This window comes from Polypterus senegalus, chromosome 1 (assembly GCF_016835505.1).
Source record: "Polypterus senegalus isolate Bchr_013 chromosome 1, ASM1683550v1, whole genome shotgun sequence".
Taxonomy (NCBI): Eukaryota; Metazoa; Chordata; class Cladistia; order Polypteriformes; family Polypteridae; genus Polypterus; species Polypterus senegalus.
Genome location: NC_053154.1, coordinates 84071127 through 84093380, shown reverse-complemented (window position 1 = coordinate 84093380; position 22254 = coordinate 84071127). Strand labels below are relative to the sequence as shown.

Genomic DNA, 22254 nt, shown 5'->3' with positions numbered 1-22254 from the left:
TGGCCTGATGTTGGTCGTGCCTTTTTTACATTGTTACAATGGACTTCATAGTGCTGCTAGGAAGGTTTCAGAGTTTTTATTACCTTCCCTAGCTTTTTGTTTTCCACCTAACATCTTCATCTTTGGTCTTCACAACAGTAGAACTGATCTGAAAGTCACAAAGTCATAAGAGTTGAACACAGGTATTCCTTATCCACGTAACTACTGTGATCTCTCAAGAAAACTTAGGAGTGTGTGCTAAAATATTCCAATTTTTACCTTTAATATGATTTTGAAAGACATCTAATTTATTTCATTTCAGCATTATAAAGAATTACTTATACAAGAGTAAATAAAATTAAATATATTTTAATTCAACTTTACAACATAGCAATATGAGAAATAATCAAAGGGTGTGCATACTTTTTGTAGATACTGAATGATCATCAGCATGAACAAACAAAGTAATGGAGCTGAGCTGGCCAAGGAGTTAAGAAATCTCACCACTGCATACAAGTAAGGCTTGTGGCCATTTTCTGCAACTCAAGCCTGCTAACACCAAGTTGGGAATATGGCGATTGCCAAAACCTTCCAAGTTTTCATGCATACACAACGAAGGAGCAAATTAGTTCCCACCTGAAAGACCTAAAGAACCCAGAGTTTCTTTACAGAGGGATATGACATCAATTACATCTCAAAGTCACAGAACTGCTAGTTTTAAAAGTAATGTGTGTTTTCATCCAGGCATTCTTTTTCTTCATCTACTTTGTACTTGTGAAGGTTATGGGAGCAAGAGGAGGCTGCCCTGCCAACACGGAAGTCGACCGACGCAGTGCTAATCCATCACAAGGCACATTCACAAATGCAGACCCTTCAGAATCATCAACAGATCTGACTATCTGGGGGGCAGGAGGCAGGACCATTACAGGATTCCAATTTCAACAAGATATTCTGAAACCCACCTTATCTTAGAGGGCCAGGACCTATCACAGAAGCAGTGGGTGCCAGGCAGAAAATCAACAGTCCATCAGGAGACCATCACAGATTCCCATCACACACACACACACCAGTGGTGAATTAGCTACACCTGCATGTCTCTGGGGTTGTGGATGAAAAACTGAAGTAGCTGGAGAACACATGGAGAATGTGTAATGTCCAACCACAGGATACCCTCCCAAGTGCCCTACCATGCTGCCCAGAATACAATCACAATATAAAATAGTGAAAACATACACAGGCAAACACTTGTCTGCAAAAATATGTCAGTCCTGGCAGATACCATTTATCTGTTGTTCATAAGCATTACTAGGCAGTTCTCCCATTAGGGTCTATTGGATGGACATTTCATGAGTACCCACTTAGAAGACATAATGAAAGGGTTATGGCTTGGGCTCATCATGCTGGGATGCAGCCATGGATGTGAACCTCATAGGGACAGAAAAGAAAAATGAAGACCGTGAAATCAGAAAAGAAGCATTTTTCCAAAGCTATTTAGAAAATGTTCAAAGTGCTCACAGCTAAGTGTAATGCCACACGCTCCCGTGCATTACTTTAGGCTGAAATCGGTTTATGCCCTCCCACTGATGTGTCCTAGCAAGAGAGCTAGAAACTTCCAGAATAGGTTTGCACATGGCCAAAAAGATTTACATGTAAAATTAAAGTAGCATTCAGAATCATAATATTTACAAAATCTGCAAGGATGGGACACAAAAAGGAAAAAATCTCTTAACAATTAAACACAACTTGTGAAGCAAGAAATAGAACAGTGGTCTCCCATCTCTGGTCCTGGAGGGCCGCGGTGGCTGCAGGTTTTCATTCTAACCCTTTTCAGAATTAGTGACCTGTTTTTGCTGCTAATTAACTCCTTTTCCTTTCATTGTAATTGACTCGTTTTTAAAATTTGTTCTCTTGAATTGTTTCATTTCTTTCCTTAAATGGCATCCAAACAGAAATGAAATGTGAAGTGAGGGAGCCAACAGAAGACCAACTAAGTCTGGGCCTCAAATGCCAAACCAATTTCACTCCAAGCAGTTGTCTAATTAGGCGCCAAGTCTTGTTAATTAAATCCATTCTTTTTTTTTTTTGTCACTGCTGTCATTGTGCAATAGCATACATATCCACAATTGTTGATCTCTTTTTGAAGGGCACTGGAAAAATGTTTTGGGGACCTGAAGCCCTTCATCCTTCTTGATTTTCAGATATTGTATGATGGTCTCATTATTGTTTGGCTGCTAATTAAGGAAAAAGAAACAGCTAATGGGCTGGAGCCATAAAGAGCAAGTCAGTTAAATTATTTCAAAAGAAGTTAATTAGCAGCACAAACAGGTCACTAATTAAGAAAATGTTAGAATGAAAACCTGCAGCCACTGTGACCCTCCAGGACTGGAGTTGGGGACCCCCCAAAACAGAGGGTAAAAATCATTACAAGTATATAGAAATCAGATGGCACATCAAAATTAACTGAGGCAACACAAAATCAGACTTTTTTTTTTGGCCTGGCCGAACATATACCTAATAGTGATCTTAGTATCCCTGACCACATTATGAAACAGTGGAGTCAAACTCCACCTCATGAGGCCAACTGTGCCTGCCAACAGGCTGACCAGACTTTTAGTTTATCATTAGCTTATTAGCTGCAGAGTATTATTTACAATGAGAAGCAAATAACAAAGGAAGCAAACCTGATTTCCAACAGATAACCAGTTACCTGGGCTGCCCTGTGCCCATATATCTGAAATAAGGAACATTTCCTCAGTAAGTTATTTGAAATCAAAATAAAATAAACCTGAAAAAAAACGTGTCAAAACTTTTGTGATGCGCCCCTAAAATGACATGTCTGATAAGGCAGAATGTAAGCAACACCTGATCATGAATTCAATTAACCTGCAGTAACAATGGCTCAGGAAGGAGCAGACCTGCGACGCCTGCTGTAACGCAGTCTACGGTGAATGAAGGAGGACTTACTGTTAACTGCGCAGGCTCTTTCTTTAAAGATGTGCCTGTCAGGTTAGGGACTGTGGATGCTTGCTATGAAGCTGGTATATGCTGTGGACCCTGCAGAGATGGACAAGCTGGGTCTGAAAATGGAGGAATGGCTGTCTTGTGCTGAGAAATGCCACCATTGCTGACATGGATGGTTTGAATGTCTAGTAATAAATGTGTCATTTACTCTCAATCTGTTTTGTTGCTAAAGCAATACAGCGGAGGTCTACCATTTTCTTAAGGTCCACCACTTAAGGTTAATACCTTGCATGCCATACCCGGTCACTCCCTTTTTTTTGTTCAGCTGTGCCAGGAATGCCTCCTGCTCCCAGTAACCCTGTGCTGAAATACATGGGTTGATAAAATTAACGGGAGGTCTAAGTTTCAATAATTTTTCTGAAAGTTTTAACAATTTGTATTCTAAGGTATCAAGATGAGAAATACATCACATTCATTTTAATTAAGGGGGACAGAGTAACCATCCATTAAAAAAAAGAGCTGGTTTCTGTAATGTTTTACAATTTATTTATTGTTCACTTAAAAATACAATTAAAAGAAATCCAAAGTTATTGTTTCAAATCAATAAGAGCCGTGAAGCACACTTTGGCGGTCCTCTGATATTTAGTTTCGACACCAGGGGGCAGTATTTACATAGTATTGAGCAGAACGTATCAAAGTTTGCTAAGCACAACCAGGCAGCATCCACAAGTTGAGGTCCTGGCATTAAGGCTTTCTGATTCACATATTTGAGAAAGAAAAAAAAAACCCTAATAAATAGTTTTAACTTTAACAATAAGGTATGGTCTGGAACAGTGACTCATCATCTGAAGAAGAATCTAAAAATGACATGTTATCCGGCTTAAAAATTAATTATAAAGTAAAAGCACTGCATGTTAAAGAAACAAGTTTATTTTTTCAACAAAAACGGTTAATCTCAAGGAAAAAAGCAGCTCTAGTTTAAGCCATACAAACACAGCATTATTTGTTCTGTCACCAATCTGTTCAAACTAAAGAGAACACGTTTCACTACATCAGCTTAAATAGTACAGTATGTTTTACAACTGTATTTAAAAGCGTAATGCGCTCCTTTATTTCAAATTTGAGACCTAGGATGTGCTAGAAATAGGACTCCATGGTGGCACACAGCTGCATCACACAGCCAGGCTGTATTTATTTATTTTTTTTTACAGTGTGAATTTACCTAGAGTTTATTTTAAATATTAATCAAGATAATGTTCCCTCTGCCTAGGCTGCTCTCTAAATACGGATTTAAATACAGTATTAATTTTCACTTCACTAAATGTGACATGAGAAGCCTTAAAAACCCTGTTTGACTGATTAGTTATTCAATGAATAATGAATCTAACATTGAGACTTAAATAAAAAGTTTACACAAAAATTGTTTCTCAGAATGCAACGGAACTCAACCAAGTGACACAAGTACGAATTGGATGAACAAGCTATCAAGTGTGTTTCTGCTTTGTAAAGACTGCTAAGAGACATAAGACTCAGCCTTTACTTTTATATGACATACTTCTGTGTCTGGCAAACAGCCACAGTTCACTTTTAAGGTGAGAAAAATCAGGATTTATGGGGAAATCAGAAGTGGTGTACTGGCCTCAAACATACGATTGATCAGATTTACTGTATACAGAAGGAAGAAAAACAGCCAGCGCCAAAAAGACAACTCACAAAGAGGTGCTTTTTACTTTGAAATTCCAGAGTGATTCCTTCTTAATAATTTCATTCGTTTTTTTGTAAAGTGGTACAGCTTAAGGAAAAAAATGAAAGAAACACCGGGGGCTTTTGGTTAAACGCAGCAACTGATTTTTTTTTTCCCATTCACATGGCTTTATTTCTGAACCTTAGTACTTTTTAGATGGTATTAACACTTTGCAAGGGTCAGCCATGAAAAAAATGCAAGAAATGCCAAGTTTCTTTTTTGTTTTGTTTCTGATTTTGCTCTTACACATGCATAACTCTCAAAAATTACCAACAAATTTTGATGACTCCATCATATAGTATAACAAGCAGAGTTGCACAGCAGTCAGATTTTATAATGCCTCCGGCTAAATGAATGTTATCAGGGATTCGTCTATTGCCCAGTCTTCAGCTCCACCTTTTAGTTTATTAAAAGAATCCAAAATCAACAGAAGGAGGTATCAGGTTACACAGGTCTTGGCTGACAAGAAGTTACTTTGCACAAAGAGTCTAAGAACGGTCTGCAATTGTCTAAAATTAAAAAAGAAGCTGACATTGACAAACATCTGCAATTTGGTCTTTAGGAAATGTTAAATGCTGCAGAAGTCAAAGTCCTTTTGTGTCCCTCAACTGCCTTTAGTTACTCCTATGTAATAAAGAAAGAATTAATATGGGAAGCTAAAAGACACTCAAATACCTGTGTACCGAAAATTTTGATCAGTTCCATATGGAGAAGCCATGTTTTGACCTCTGGCATTATTAGTCTTTCACTTAAACTGTACAATGAAAGTAACATTAATTTATTTCTGCCTATTTATTGAACAGTTCTGTTAAGTAATTTACCATATGATGGCTGTGTCTATGTGGAAACCAATACTCCCTAAGTGGAGACCACCTTAAAGTGGATAGTCACACTGGCAGTGCTTGGTTAGATAAAGGCAACATGGGGCTTTAAAACCTGTGATCCATGTTGTGCTGGAGGAACAGCACTCATCGTACTCGACCCTCTACACTGCAAATGAGCAGGGGTCTGCAACACAGACAGGTTACCCAATTTACTAATTTTTGGAGCGCCTGCATGAATAGCTGGAGGTGACTAGTATTCAGTTGATGCTCCTGTGGCGAATAACCACAACATGTATGTATACCTGTTTTAAGTCAGATTTGTTTTTTCTACTGTAACCCAATTCCCCCCCCCATCCCAAACTGATGTGTGCTTAAGAAGGCTGGGAGCCCAGAAGTCTCTCTATGGCTGCATTAATATCTCCTCCAGTGGCAATGAGCGCTTGCAGGTTAGCTTCTCGGTTAATGAATCCCATGGCACTCAGCTGTTCCAGCTGTTGCTGAAATCGGACTTCTGGAGTCTGATTCTACAAAAGACGAAGAGGGAAAAAAAGATTAGAATAAATACATATTAAAAATCAACTGATGCTTTGATCTATGATCTTTATTAATTCTGCACACCATTAAAGCATTCTGGACTCTAACGCACTCGTATGATATTTTAATCTTAACTATAATGCAGCATTTGATTCAGATATCCACTTTTTGATTATGGAACACTGAATTCACTACTTTCCATACTCATCCTAAGGTGTTTTCAATATCAGCATTTCTATCTAAATTAAATGTTTTGGAATACAATGCTTTTCATAACTTATCTGCCTTTGTGATGTGGACAACCAATACTTGCCTGTATCAGTATGTTTTGCTGCTTGCAGAATTCTGCACAAGAAGGGCACACACACAGACTCTTGAGTTGCAACAGCTGCTTTGTATAAGGTGAATAAGAACTATAGCACAAGATTAACTAATAAAATGTGTGAAATTATTTTTCTCTGTAATTACCAGTTTACAGTTTTTGTTAATGAAGAGGGCTTAGCAAGGAGTGGTCAAAAACAATTTTATTTGAAAAACAACGCAGATTATTTAGAAAGGTTTGGAGTTAGAAGAATTGGGCTGAGTGGATATTCACAACTTTATACAGTGGAATATTGTCCAAGTAGTACTTAAGAGGGTGTAGTAACAACACAGTCTGTTCCATCTCTGCTCTAAGACAGACAGAGCATTTTTAAGTAATCAACAGAGGTTGGGACACCTGTGCAAATTGTTTGATTCAACTTGCGAGGATTCATTTGCTTTAATTGCCACAGAACATCTGTAGGCTGTAACCTATTAGTTGCTTCCTGAAGAAGGCCCATTTGTAATATTCTGAAGTTTCTTTTTTTCAGTTTTTGCTAACCTAAACTTTAAAATTTAAACCTATGGCAAATTTACACCATTTTTCACCAATGCATTTCTAATGATTAAATTTGAGAAAAAACTGAGGTATTCTAAAACCTTACACCTGTAGAGTGTGTGTGTGTGTGTGTATATTATATATATATATACACACACATATATATATACAGTATATATATATATATATATATATACAGTATATATATATATATATACAGTATATATATATACAGTATATATATATATATATACAGTATATATATATATATATATATATATATATATATATATACATACACATACACAACACAATATTTTATATTATACTATTCTGTGGCACTTGTATAAAAGATACTAACTTTTTTCAAAGCTATATTGATAGATTGCTGTAATGTTTGGAGCACAAAATGTAAAATGTAGCATAAGAACAAGCATTTGAACAAAGTATTAATTTCAAGTCCGTATTTTATCAAAATCTTAATAACATCTTTTGAGCATCAATCTACCACTTCCATTCTCCCACAGCAATATCCCCTAATCCCGCCCAAGTACAATGTATTTTAATTTTTTTTAGTTGTAGCTACAGTCACCTTCTATTAACTAAATTATTCCTTGTATAACAAAGACTGTTTTTTCCTCATCCAAGAATGCATCTTCAAATGAATCAGAATTGATAGATTAGGTTGGAACACTATACATTTATCAAAAGAGGTCTTCCAGGTATTCCACTCATTATTATTTCAATACTGTGGGAGAATAAGAAACCAACACTTACTGACGCTGACCCTCCTGCAAACATTTGTAGCATCTGTTGCATTAGCTGCTGCTGGGAGTTTAGAGGTCCGGTTGTCTGAGAAGGGCCTGTAGATGATCCTGATCTGGAGGAGGCAGGACTATCAGGGGCAACATTACCCCCTGTAGGCAGAGGTACTGAGGGTAGTCCTCCTGGCGTTAGACTACAGTAATAAAATGAAAATTCGTGTATTCAGATTGGTATGGGAATTTACATGCTTTTTATATATATATATATATATATATATATATATATATATATATATATATATATACACAAACACACACACAGTGCATCCAGAAAGCATTCACAGTGCATCACTTTTTCCACATTTTGTTATGTTACACCCTTATTCCAAAATGGATTAAATTCATTTTTTCCTCAGAATTCTACACACAACACTCCATAATGACAACGTGAAAAAAGTTTACTTGAGATTTTTGCAAATTTATTAAAAATAAAAAATTGAGAAAGCACATGTACATAAGTATTCACAGCCTTTGCCATGAAGCTCAAAATTGAGCTCAGGTGCTTCCTGTTTCCCCTGATCATCCTTGAGATGTTTCTGCAGCTTAATTTGAGTCCAACCTGTGGTAAATTTAGTTTATTGGACATGATTTGGAAAGGCACACATCTGTCTATATAAGGTCCCACAGTTGACAGTTCATGTCAGAGCACAAACCAAGCATGAAGCCAAAGGAATTGTCTGTAGACCTCCGAGACAGGACTGTCTCAAGGCACAAATATGGGGAAGGTTACAGAAAACTTTCTGCTGCTTTGAAGGTCCCAATGAGCACAGTGGCCTCCATCATCCGTAAGTGGAAGAAGTTCAAAACCACCAGGACTCTTCCTAGAGCTAGCCGGCCATCTAAACTGAGCGATCAGGGGAGAAGGACCTTAGTCAGGGAGATGACCAAGAACCCGATGGTCACTCTGTCAGAGCTTCAGAGGTCCTCTGTGGAGAGAGGAGAACCTTCCAGAAGGACAACCATCTCTGCAGCAATCCACCAATCAGGCCTGTATGGTAGAGTGGCCAGACGGAAGCCACTCCTTAGTAAAAGGCACATGGCAGCCCGCATGGAGTTTGCCAAAAGGCACCTGAAGGAGACTCAGACCATGAGAAATAAAATTCTCTGGTCTAAAGAGGCAAAGATTGAACTCTTTGGTGTGAATGCCAGGCGTCACATTTGGAGGAAACCAGGCACCGCTCATCACCAGGCCAATACCATCCCTACAGTGAAGCATGGTGGTGGCAGCATCATGCTGTGGGGATGTTTTTCAGCAGCAGGAACTGGGAGACTAGTCAGGATAAAGGGAAAGATGACTGCAGCAATGTACAGAGACTTCCTGGATGAAAACCTGCTCCAGAGTGCTCTTGACCTCCGACTGTGGCGATGGTTCCATCATTCAGTAGGACAAGGACCATAAGCACACAGCTAAGATTTCAAAGGAGGGGCTTCAGGATGATTCTGTGAATGTCCTTGAGTGGCCCAGCCAGAGCCCAGACTTGAATCTGATTGAACATCTCTGGAGAGATCTTAAATTGGCTGTGCACCGACACTTGCCATCCAACCTGATGGAGCTTGAGAGGTGCTGCAAAGAGGAATGGGCGAAACTGGCCAAGGATAGGTGTGCCAAGCTTGTGGCATCATATTCAAAAAGAATTAAGGCTGTAATTGCTGCCAAAGGTGCATCGACAAAGTATTCAGCAAAGGCTGTGAATACTTATGTACATGTGATTTCTCAGTTTTTAATAAATTTAAATTAATAATAAATTTGCAAAAACCTCAAGTAAACTTTTTTCACGTCATAATGGGGTGTTGTGTGTAAAATTCTGAGGAAAAAAATGAATTTAATCCATTTTGGAATAAGGCTGTAACAAAACAAAATGTGGAAAAAGTGATGTGCTGTGAATATTTTCCGGATTCACTGTACATATATATACACATATATACATACACATATATATATATACATATATACATATATATACACATATACATACATACATATATATACATACATATACATATACATATATATATATATATATATATATATATATATATATATATATATATATATATATATATATATATATATATAAAAACAAAAATGCACAGAGATATAAAGTCATGAAAAAATGGACATTCCATGGAAACTGCTGACTTTTCCAATTTTGAACAGGCAAATATTAGATATTCATGCAAACAGTTCCTACAGATAACATAAAATTGACATGGTGCATTCATTCTCATAATCTATATTAACAAAATGCAGATTTGTTACATGGAACATACAGTCCCGATCAAAAGCTTAAGACCACTTGAAAAATGGCAAAAAATCATATTTTGCATGGTTGGATCTTAACAAGGTTCCAAGTAGAGCTTCAACACGCAACAAGAAGAAATGGTAACGAGACAAAACATTTTTTGAGCATGCAATTTAATAATAACAACAATTAAACTGAAACAGGCTGTTTTACAGCTGATCAAAAGTTTAGGACCACACCTACAAAAAAACCCATAAACCCCCCCAAAACAGAAATCAAACTTCCAAACATGAACTCAGTACTGAGTAGCTCCACCGTATTGTTGATCACTTCAAAATTTGTTGCGGCATGCTTGATGCAAGCGTTTCCATGAGGTGAGTGGGAACATTTCTCCAAGTGGTGAAGACGGCCGCACAAAGAACTGTCTGGAACTGTTGTCCATTTTTGTAAACTTCCCTTGCCATCCATCCCCAAAGGTTCTCAATTGGATTTAGATCAGGGGAACAAGCGGGATGGGCCAAAAGAGTGATGTTATTCTCCTGGAAGAAGTCCCTTGTCCTGCGGGCATTGTGTACTGTAACATTGTCCTGTTGAAAAACCCTGTCGTTACCACACAGACGAGGGCCCTCAGTCATGAGGAATGCTCTCTGCAACATCTGGACATAGCCAGCGGCCGTTTGACGCCCCTGCACTTCCTGAAGCTCCATTGTTCCACTGAAGGAAAAAGCACCCCAGACCATTATGGCGCCCCCTCCACTGTGGCGCGTAGAAAACATCTCAGGTGGGATCTGCTTGTCATGCCAGTAACGTTGGAAATCATCAGGACCAATTCTCATCAGAGAATAAAACTTTCTTCCACCTTTGAATGTCCCATGTTTGGTGCTCTCTTGCAAAGTCCAACGAGCAGTTCTGTGGCGTTCAAGGAGACAAGGTCTTTGAAGACGTTTTTTGTTTTTGAAGCCCTTCAGTCTCAGATGCTGTCTGATGGTTATGGGGCTGCAGTTAGCACCAGTAACGGCCTTAATTTGGGTCGAGGATCGTCCAGTGTCTTGACGGACAGCCAATTGGATCCTCCGGCTCAGTGCTGGTGAAATTTTTTTGGGTCTTCCACTTGACTTTTTTGTTCCATAACCCTCAGGATCATTTAAGAAATTCCAAATGACTGTTTTACTGCGTCCCACCTCAGCAGCGATGGTGCACTGTGAGAGACTCTGCTTATGCAGTTCAACAACCCGACCACGTTGAAAAAGGGAGAGTTTTTTGCCTTTGCCATCAGAACGTGTGACTACCTGACAGAAAATGACAATGAATCCACATCTTTGCACAGATTTGGCCTTTTAAAGGCATGTGGTCCTAAAATTTTGATCAGCTGTAAAACAGCCTGTTTCAATTTAATCGTTATTTTCAATTAATTGAATGCTCAACAAATGTTTTGTCTCACTCCCATTTCTTCTTGATGCATGTTGAAGCTCTACTTGGAACCTTGTTAAGATCCAACCATGCAAAATATGATTTTTTGCCATTTTTCAAGTGGTCTTAAACTTTTGATCGGGACTGTATAAACACACCCCTACATTTACCACCACTTCAAATCCATAAAATTAGAAACTGGAATTCCAGATTAGGTGCCAAAGATTAGAAACTCCATAGGGATTATGCAGTTGGAAAAGGCCTTACATAAACTGCAGATATCTAGGGTGTGGTATTGTCCTTGCTATTGAAATGTGTGGTGGTCATCATGTCAAGATGAAAACAGCTCTTTAAGACCCTCAGAAATAAGGCTGTGGATGCCTTTGAGAAAAGTCCAAGGGAAAGAAAACTAAGGAAAATCATCTGTGCTGATCTGAAGTGACTGCTAATTTGTTCAGTACTGTTCAGCCTAGCAAACTCAGCCCAAAGGCTAGGCATCTGATACTAAAAGAAGTCTCCAAGAACCCCAAAATTTCATTGAGGATTATGCAGGTAACTCTTACAATAGTCGCTGTCAAAGTGCGTGCATCTACAATCAGAAAGAAAAATTTGACTTGAATGCGAGGTGTGCCAGGAAAAAACCTAAACAATGTTCACAGTAAGAGTAGTTCACTTTTTATTGACTATATCACAACTTAAATGGGTCACAAGTTTATATATACTTTGTTAATATTTGGTAGCATTGCTTACTTTGTTAATATTTGGTAGCATTGCCTTTGAATTGTTTAACTTGGGTAGCCTTCTACAAGCTTTTTACAGTAAGTTGCTTTAAATCTGGCCCATTTCTCCAGACGGAACTGGTGTAACTGGGACAGGTTCATAGGCCTCCTTGCTTGCACAAGGTTTTTCTGTTCTGCCCACAAATTTTCAATCGGATTGAGGTCAGTTAACGAACTGTATGTAAACTTGTGACCCACTGGAATTGTGATATAGTTAATAAATGTGAAATAATCTGTCCGTGAACATTACTGGAAAAAAATACTTTTGCTCTCAACAAAACAGATGTCTTAAACGATAAGCCAAATTTATATACTCAGCAAAAAAAAGAAACGTCCTCTGACTTTCAACTGTTTTTACTTTTAGTAAACTTAATGTGTAAATATTTGTATGAACACTAAAAGAGTCAACACCATAAGACATAAACTAAAAATGTTTCACAATGTGTCCCTGAATGAAGGGAGGCTCAAAATCAAAAGTACCAGTCAGTATCTGGTGTGGCCACCAGCTGCTTGAAGTACTGCAGTGCATCTCCTCCTCATGGACTGGACCAGATTTGTCAGTTGTTGCTGTGAGATGTTACCCCACTCTTCCACCAAGGCACCTGCAAGTTCCTGGACATTTCTGGGGGGAATGGCCCTAGCTCTCACCCTGCGATCCAACAGGTCCCAGACGTGCTCAATGGGATTGAGATCCGGGCTCTTCCACTGCGAGGATGATCAGCTGTCCTTCCTGTCTCCCTGTAGCGCTGTCTTAGGCATCTCACAGTGCGGACATGGCAATTTATTGCCCTAGCCACATCAGCAGTCCTCATGCCTCCCTGCAGCATGCCTAATTCACGTTCACGCAGATGAGCAGGGACCCTGGGCATCTTTCTTTGGGTGTTTTTCGCAGTCGGTAGACAAGTCTCTTTAGTGTCCTGCGTTTTTAGAACTGTGACCTTAAATGCCTACTTTCTGTAAGCTGTTAAGGTCTTAACGACCATTCCACAGGTGCATGTTAATTAATTGATTATGGTTAATTGAACATGCATGGAAAACATTGTTTAAACCCTTTACAATGAAGATCTGTAAAGTTATTTGGATTTTTAAAACATTATTGTTGAAATACACAGTCCTGAAAAAGGGACGTTTCTTTTTTTGCTGAGTATAGTTTCTTAGTTTAAAATCTGCGGCAGGGTTAAAAAGTGAATTTTAACGAATTCACCCTAAGTGTAAGTAAACCTCTGACTTCAACTGTACATTATTTTGTCCAAAAAGCAATCATACTGCCTTAAACAAGTGTGTTTAGTCAAACAGCAGATTTCAGCTTACCTTGGCATGAGACCTGGTGCCTCAGTTTGTAGTGTCTGAAGGCCCTGCTGGATTTGGAGTAAAGCCTGCATTGCTCGAGGGTTTGTCATTACTGACAGCGCCTCAGGATTCTGCATCTGGGAGAATAAAAACAACATATTTAAAACTTATTCACTAGAATTGCCTATTATCTATCCATCCATTCATTTCCTAAAACCAGTTATCCAGAGCAATATGACAAGGAAGCCTGAAGATATACCAGCAAGCATCAGGTACAATGCATGATCAATCCCTGGATTGGGCACCAACCCATAACAGGGTTCACACATACTATTAATCTAAGTTTTGCAAAATACTATGAGGCTTTCCACCACCTCAGTAGTATAGTCAAACTACTTGGTAACTTATTGTAAGTGGAAAACATTCCTTCTTTGAATTGGGTGAAATTTATCCTTAACTGTCCTACCTGTGTATCCTATATTAGTGTTGAGAAACGGACTTTAAATTAAAATCTGGTATCTAAAATACATATTACCTACGTAATTTACAATTCTGTTTCCAGTCAATTTTCATCTTGCTTAAAGTGAAATTTTTCCTTTAAAAATAATTAACCATATCCATCAATCAGTCTAAAAGTAATTCTCTGAACTTTCTACAACACTATTCTTTCTTTGCAGTATGGAGACCAGCACCACATACCATGTATCTAGATATTCTTAAATAAGTGCAATGTACAACTTAAACATAAAATGTCTTCATTCCATGGGAAATGTAACTGTTACAGCTTGTAATTGCTGTCCTTTGCATTTTTTCATATATTCCTCTAAAGATGTACCAATTCGAATTTTTAGGGCCAATACCAATCACTGATTCAATACAACCAAAATCTATGCTTAACTTTTAATGCTTTTTCACACTGAGCTCCTGACTAACCAGATATGTATTAGTCTCATTTCCCATGATAAAGTATTACCCGTTTTAGTTAAAATAAAACTGTTGAACATAGGTGTTGTAAGTCTATTGTTAACTGACTATAAAATAAACATATAGTACTATAATAAAATAATCACCAAAAACCAAACACTATCTTTACTAACAAACCTATACAAAATATGCATATGCAAGCAATCATTAAGGAAAAGACTGAGCAGCACATGTCTATAACAGAGATATTATCAAAAACTCTACATGGGTTCATACAAGGAATGTCATTTTTCAGTTACATGCTGGAAATCAATGAGGAAGCAACAAAAGAATACAATCAGAAAGATTCATATGATATTATTTATCTTGATTTTAAGAAGGGTTTTAATAATGTACCACATAACACGTTAGTAATCAAACTAAAACAACTGGGAATTCAGGGCATGGTCTATAAATGGGTACAAAATACAGGAAGCAATGTGTAATGTGTAAGCAGTGTAATGCTGAGGGGAACCTTTTTGGAATTAGGTGATGTTAAAAGTGGTGCTACATAAACAACCTGGTTAAGTCTGCTGATGATATCAAACTAGGTGGAAGGGTGGATAATCTAAAATCTATTGAATTATTATAGAAGGAATTGAGCAGGACACAGGCTTGGGCAGATTTGTGGCAGATAAAATTTAAAGTAAGTAGCATATTACACATAGGAAGTAAAAACGTTAGACGTTAAATATACAATGAGAGATCTGAAAGTTGAAAGCACACATCAAGAGAAGGTCTTAGGAGTTATTATTAAATCCAGAATGTGTACAGAAATAATTAAGAAAGCTAATAGGATATTAGGTGGTAAATTATGATGCGTGGAGTATGCGATAAAAGAGGTTATAGATTAAACAGATAGAACTTGGTATATCCCCAGGGGGATACTTGACTTTTTACAGAGGCTCTTTAAATAAATAAATACATAAACAGGTAGATAAGTAAGTATATACACACACACTTTTTTTTTTCTGAACACACACCAGAATGACCATAAAGCAAGAAAATTAAAAAGAGAGAAAAGTTCTGACTTAGCTGTCACAGTGACGCATTATGCAGGCGTATTTCTATCGGTATAAAGTAGCCCCAGTAGCGTTTCTTGACAGAATTCTGGTGAATAATTTGTTGGCTAAAAGTACTCAATGTTAGTGGGTCAGAGAGAGGATGTGCAGAACTGCTCAAAATGGCACTCAATTTTGTTTCAATTCTCCCCTGTGCGACTTCCTCCAGGGGGTCAAGAGAGGTCCTATAACTGAGCTTGCCCTTTTAATTAGCTTATTAATTCAGTGGGCCTCCATTGAAGTGATGTTAGCAGCCCAACACACCAAAGTGTAGACAATCACACTGGCCATCAGAGCTATTACAAGATCTCAAATTAAAAAGAACCTGCTTTGCCCTTTCATGTAAAGTTCCTCTGAGTTCTGAGACCATTCCAACCAGTCATTAATGTGGAGTACCTCCACTCCTTGACCGGATATAAAATATATAACACACTAGAGATGCCCTGGAGTACTGTGTTCAGTTTTGGTCTAAATATCACAGAAATATAAGCAATCAACATACAGTATATGTCTTACTTTAGAAGGATATTTTTAAAATAGTGTTACTGCTATAATTTATGGTTAATTATAACCATATAGTATTTCAAATTTCCTCTGCCTCCAATTATGAAAAAAATCCCAATTCCAGTTTACACAGTTCATTGATGTTTTCAGCTCTAAAACCAGGCATATGGTCTTAATAAAAGAGAAATAAAAATGATATGGAAAAAGCATGTAAACTTAAACACCTAATTCCTTGTTAGATCTAAGAAATCGCATGCGTATCATTCAACAATTTCATAGACTTTTCCTCTTCCACCCACCTGTCAAAGGCCACTGAAATCAGATTCATGACTGCTTTATTGACAGAATTCTATTTTTTGTGTGTGTGTGTGTTCTTTAACAAAATGACCTACGCAATCTTACTGTAAATATTTCTGCAGCGTTGGAAAAAGTTTGAACCTAAATCTAGACCAGATACACAAAGTTTTTTTTTGTTTAAAACGATGTTTTGAGTAACTGATTTGTGTACAGTTAGGTTTACCTATTCTTTCCTAATTCAGTTTCTTATTCCTATAAAATATTTTATGGTTTGGTTGGCTCTGAGATATCAACAATAATAGCAAAACTTAACTTATCAAGCTATTTGTTCCATTCTTGATAACAGTCTGTGCCACAGAAAAGTACCATGGTCTTTACATTTCTGTTGAATATATTGGTTACATTAACCATAGGGTGATAATCACCTCAACTCTGACAAGGATCTCTTAAGACCGAGGAGGTGAAATAGAGCCCACTTTGATATACCATGCAAGTGATATTACAGAGATTAACTGCAGCTCTTCCTAACCCACTAAACAAGTTCTAAAACAAATAAGTGGATGATTTCCTTACTGGAGCAAGTGAGGCAATATGTGTAATAAGTGACGAAAAAAAACTGAGTTCACAAAACTGAAGTTTTTCAGCATATTTAATTTTGGTGTAGTGTGGCATTCAGTTTCTCTGGTACGTATGTATATAACATGCATAATGCACAACTTTAATTTCTGAAATTATATATTGAATCAAAACTGCAAAATTGAATACTTAGCATCTAGTGTAAGACTAGAACAAGCATCTCCCAAAAATAATAGAGAAAGGCAACTTTGAATTTAAGTAAGACATAAATATAAATTATTACTTGACTTTTCATAGAAGAAATGGGAGTGACAATGTTTCACAACGACTGCTTTTTAATGAATGATAATTTGGCTAGTCTGCTACATATGTCAATCCTTACATATAGATTTAGCAAACAGACAAATGAAGATTAAATGCTAAGATAAATGTTTCTATAGAAAAACTGCTTTCTACCTGCTGAAGAAAGACTGGCAACTGGAGTCTGAACTGTTCTTGAAGTTGTGGATTACCAGCAAACAATGGATTATTCATCATCACCTGAAGACAACAGAAATGTATTTGCAGAAGTCAATTAAATTACCCTGAATAAATAATAACCACTATAAAGCTGCAATCAACCTTTATTGAGAGACACACATAAATGGTAGATAAAATAATGAATACATAAAACTTAAAAATGCATTTTTAAAACTAATGAAAAGTGATGTTTACAAAAAATGTCATTTTTACACAGCACGTAATTCTAAAAACCTTCTGTACATTACTGAAACACTTTTTGTATGCAGATCATATCATAATAAAACAACCTTGCCTATCCCTCAAGGAGATAACTTGGTGGAAGAAACCAATCAGGTTACAGACTGGTTTTGACAAACTACACAAAATTAATTTCAGACTCCTATCTATAATCATGACTGTTCTTGACTGCAGCTTAACAAGACATCACTCTCACATTTAAATATGTAAGATGATGACGACCTAATATATAATGGAAATTTGTAAGCCTCATATTTCCTCTGCAAATGTACTTTTAAGGAGTTATTATACATACAGTATAGTAAAGTATACTTTGATTATATATTTGATGTTTATGGGTTCTTAAGACCCAAAACAAAAAGTAAGTAATGGCTTAGGAGGTAGCTCATGCAATAGTAGTGAAGGGGGACTAAATTAAATGTAGTTTATCCCACTACTGGGTTCATTTTTCATTATTTCTCTTACGCAGACTGGAGGGTCATTTCCACCTTAAATTATTTACTGCACCTTACCTTTACTGAAGAGTTATATATGTGAATGTTTTACCATTGTCAATTTATCTGCCATCTATACACATTCATTTAAGAGAGATGCAAAGATTGCAAAAAGACATATAGTTATTTAGGGAGTAGAAAAGAGTAATCTTCTACTAAATTACCGTAAGTAGTTTTTAAGTGTAGAACACACACCCCAGCTCTCATCCTTCCACATTAAACTATTTGGGTATTTGTTTGTTAAATGTTCAATAGCAACTTAAAGGAACAGTTTGCCACAGAGGTTTATTGTCTATTTCATTGAAATGTTATGTATTAATTTACCAGTAAGCTAAACAGAAGTTCAAACAAAACTTGCAGCATGTGCTGCAGAAATTGCTGAGTGAATTTCACAAATATTCAAAACCAATATCATTAAAGTACAGTGCACTTTCCTTAAAAATGGCAGGATATCAGGACACCAACAAAACCTTTGCTCAAAGTAAATAAAGACTATGTTGCACTTATACAACCTTCAGCCCAGCTTTTACACAAATATGATTAAGTGAAGATTCTGAAACTTTAAAATCACGTGTAGGTTATATGCTAAATGAGCGAACAGCTATGTAAAAACATATAACACAGTGATTCTGCAAAACATACATTACACTGATATAACCCAACAACAGCTATTCCACACAGCATATGTAGACTTTTTTTTTTTTTTTAACTTTAATCTAAAGAGGCAAAACTACAAAAAATGAATTATAGATCAGTTTTTTTAAAAGGTAACAGACTGTTAAATCAAACTAGGAAAAAGTGTTGCAGCACAGAAAAGATTACTTGCACCTGCTAGCCTTAAGTTTCTGCCAAATAAAATGGAAATGCAGTACATATTCCTGCAAAATGACTTGTCTGTATACAGAAAAATTGATCAAAGACGTTGCCAAAAACACTGACGTATTACACCAAAACTATATTTTTAATTATTTTTTCTTCTTGGAGCGTCATAAGTTAATATAAAAAAATGACTAAATAAATTTGTGTAAGTTGAACTCTGTAAATTAATCAAACTTTTCACATGCAAGCCAAAACTTTTTGCAATGAATCATTCAAATTAACTGAAAGTGCCATACCTCCTGCATACCACCGATTACATGCAGGGAGATGCTTATGTTTACCTTTAATCAGGCATCAATTTTTATAACATATCCATTTTTAAATAACCTGTTTTAAGTCTTTTGCTTTGAACGAATTACCTAGTTACATTATGATGACACAAATTTGTGAAAACAATTAAATAAAATCAAGATCATGGGACTTTTAAGAATTAATTCCTTTTATAAAATGACTGCAATTGTTTGCTGTAAATTCATGGATTTACAGTAATTTCAGCATCAAAGGGATCTGTATGAGGCCTATCCATGATGTTCTGAAAAGAGATTTGATATGATACCTTTGCAACTGCATTTAAATTACTTTAATAGCTGTTGTATAAATGAAGTAAATGAGCACCACATTAAAATACTTTTGCAAATTTTACTGAGTATAAAAAACAATAGCAAAGTATTTGGTTCTACAGGAAAGAGTTCCATCTCCCTATCGATCAATGTTTTTAAACCTAATCCGGGATCACAGGGGTAATTTTTCAAACTTTTAATTATTTGTTAAATGCAAAAAATGGTTAAATTACTTATTTATTAACATTATTGTTGCAGCTATAGGTGCCTATATTTAAACAAATTAAGGGTGATTCCAAAATGTATCTTGATTCAAAAATAGACTTTAGTAGAACACACTTAACACTGAATAAGTAATTTCACTGTACACATTCCAAACCCAGTGGTGGAATTACTGTGCAAAAGGTGTCATGGAGAACAGGTTTGGTAATAGCAAAGGTTATAAAGCCCATTAACTCTATTCATGCTTGGTCATTGATCATGAATGGCTGTAAGCAATCATCATGTCTTCTAGTATATACTGCATATTTTAATTTTCATATAAAGGCTCATTAAACAAACTTGGTACACACAAAAAATAAAAATATAATACAACCCCAACAAAAAAGTAATCAATATAACAATGTATTGTTAGATTTTGCCCAGCACATTATTACATTACCTGTGAGGCCAAGTCAGGGTTTTGCACCAAAGACTGAATCATGCTTCTCATGTAGGGAGCAGATAACATATTCTGCATGAGCTGAGGGTTTTCTGAAATTTGCTGCATGAGACTTTGCATCCCAGGACTATTAAACATACCTAAAAATAATAAGTGACTTCAGTTAAGCATATTTATATTTTACAAGCTAGTTCATTAAATCTTTTCCAGTTTACATATTAACACTGTGCAGGGCAAATTTCTTTTAACAATTTAGGATCTAATTTTATTTTAAAGAGCAAAGTTATTAGTCCACAAAAACCTAAGTGTAAGAATACAGTAAACTAATATTATGCTTCACTAAATCCAAAATGACACTGTAGTGCACTTCCAAAAGTTGTTTTTCCCACCTCAACAAACAGATTCACAAATATTACTTTTTTTTTGTTTCTGTGGGAAAAGACTCAAAAGAAACTGTACCATTGCCTAGACTTGCTGCATTGATACCCAAAGGATTAGACACACTTGGAGTTGTCGCACTCTGAGAAGTACTGTTGCTGGATGAGGTGGTACCACCTTCACCCCCAGTGCTTGAAGACGTAGTTCCACTAGCTGGGGGACCCCAGGGATTTGGAAGTGGTTCTCTGTTTTCTGTCCGAGATGGCTGGACCCCTAAGCTTTCTGAATTTCCACCAAGGGCTGAGAAGGGATTGCTACCAAACTATATCAGGAAGAAAACAAACAAAATATAAGGGATTAGGTTTACCTGGCAATTTTGTTTTATGTCTACACAGAGGAAGGGCTTGTAGCTGTAATACATCAAAGCACAAGAACAAAGCAGAATAATACTACAGGAGCTTCTGTCTCACTTCATTCTGCTCTACTACTCTCATTCTTACTTCTGTACTGCCTACACTACCCATTAGTTTAAATGTTTATTTGATTTGTAAAATAATATTTTAAAATAATACTTATACACACTATTAACAAATATGTTTGTTAATACTGCCAAAGCATTTAGAGGAAAACATTAGTCATGGTCATGGGAAGTTTGAAACAACAAGAACAAGAGAGGAACCAATCATGGAAGAGGCAAAAGTCCTTTGTAGGGTACATTCGCACATATACCCACTCGCAACCAGAATCATGTATGCAGAGTCAATTAAAAGTTGGCACTGAAACAAATATTAATGTCTTTGGGGTGTAGAATAAAAAAAGACAGAAACTCTTGCACTAGGAAAGCATAACGACCCCATACACGCAATCATCAGGGCTGAGATTCAGTTGCAAGCAGCATTGATAACTGTATTTTAAAGCTACAAAGAAACAAAAATAAGGAGCTTATTATTAATAAACCAGTCATTACTTATGAATGAAAATCAGCCATTTACAATCAGTGGTCACCGAATGAATGTATCTCCGGCAAATACAGTGTGCAAGAGCTTTATAAGGAAGCACAAAGACATTTAATTACAAGACCAAGTAGATTAATACATATCCTAGACTTAGTAAAATCACTAAAGATTGATCAGGAAAATATTAAAAATTGGACAGTAATGTGACAAGTGATTGATAAAAAATGAAATGAAAATATATATATTGTGGTCCCCGGCCGGGACGCCCAGGAGGACCGGAGGAGGGCTTGTGCCTTCCCCAGACCGCAAAGGGGCGTCCGTCCTGGTTTTGTTGGGGGCCTCGGGTAAAGGGCTTGAAAGCCCAGCCCTGTAGGAACCGTGGCCACCGCCAGGCGGCGCCCCAATGCCTGCATATCCCTGGAGCCCAGCACTTCCGCCACACTAGGAAGTGCTGGGGGGAAGACAGGGGACACCCGGACGGATTCCGGGTGCGTAGCCGGCACTTCCACCACACTGTGGTGTGACTATGACTGTTTCCCGGGAAGCAGCTGGAGCCCATCCGGGTTCCCATATAAGGGGCCGTCTCCCTCCATTCAGCAGTGGATGTCGGGTGGAAGAGGACAGAACTGGAGAGAGGACAGGAGGCGGCCAGGAGAAAGGCATAGGACTTGTGTGGCCTGGACATTTGGGGGAACGGTGCTGGAGGCACTGGGGGTGCA

At 37.1% G+C, this 22254-nt stretch overlaps 1 protein-coding gene across 3 annotated transcripts in view; it reads right to left on the bottom strand.

The window, feature by feature from the left end:
• Positions 1-3472: 3472 nt before the first annotated feature.
• The window catches only part of ubqln4 (ubiquilin 4), a 55738-nt gene continuing 36956 nt past the window's right edge, over positions 3473-22254 (bottom strand). For 2 of the 3 annotated variants that reach the window (XM_039752527.1, XM_039752536.1), the window contains exons 6-11: positions 20661-20901; positions 20202-20341; positions 17305-17388; positions 13469-13584; positions 7679-7859; positions 3473-6032 (exon numbers count right to left, since the gene is read on the bottom strand). In XM_039752527.1, coding sequence (XP_039608461.1) covers positions 5880-6032; positions 7679-7859; positions 13469-13584; positions 17305-17388; positions 20202-20341; positions 20661-20901 — 915 coding nt within the window. In that variant the 3' untranslated portion in view covers positions 3473-5879. The remainder of the gene's footprint in view (positions 6033-7678; positions 7860-13468; positions 13585-17304; positions 17389-20201; positions 20342-20660; positions 20902-22254) is intronic. The other variant, XM_039752541.1, reaches the window with a different exon arrangement.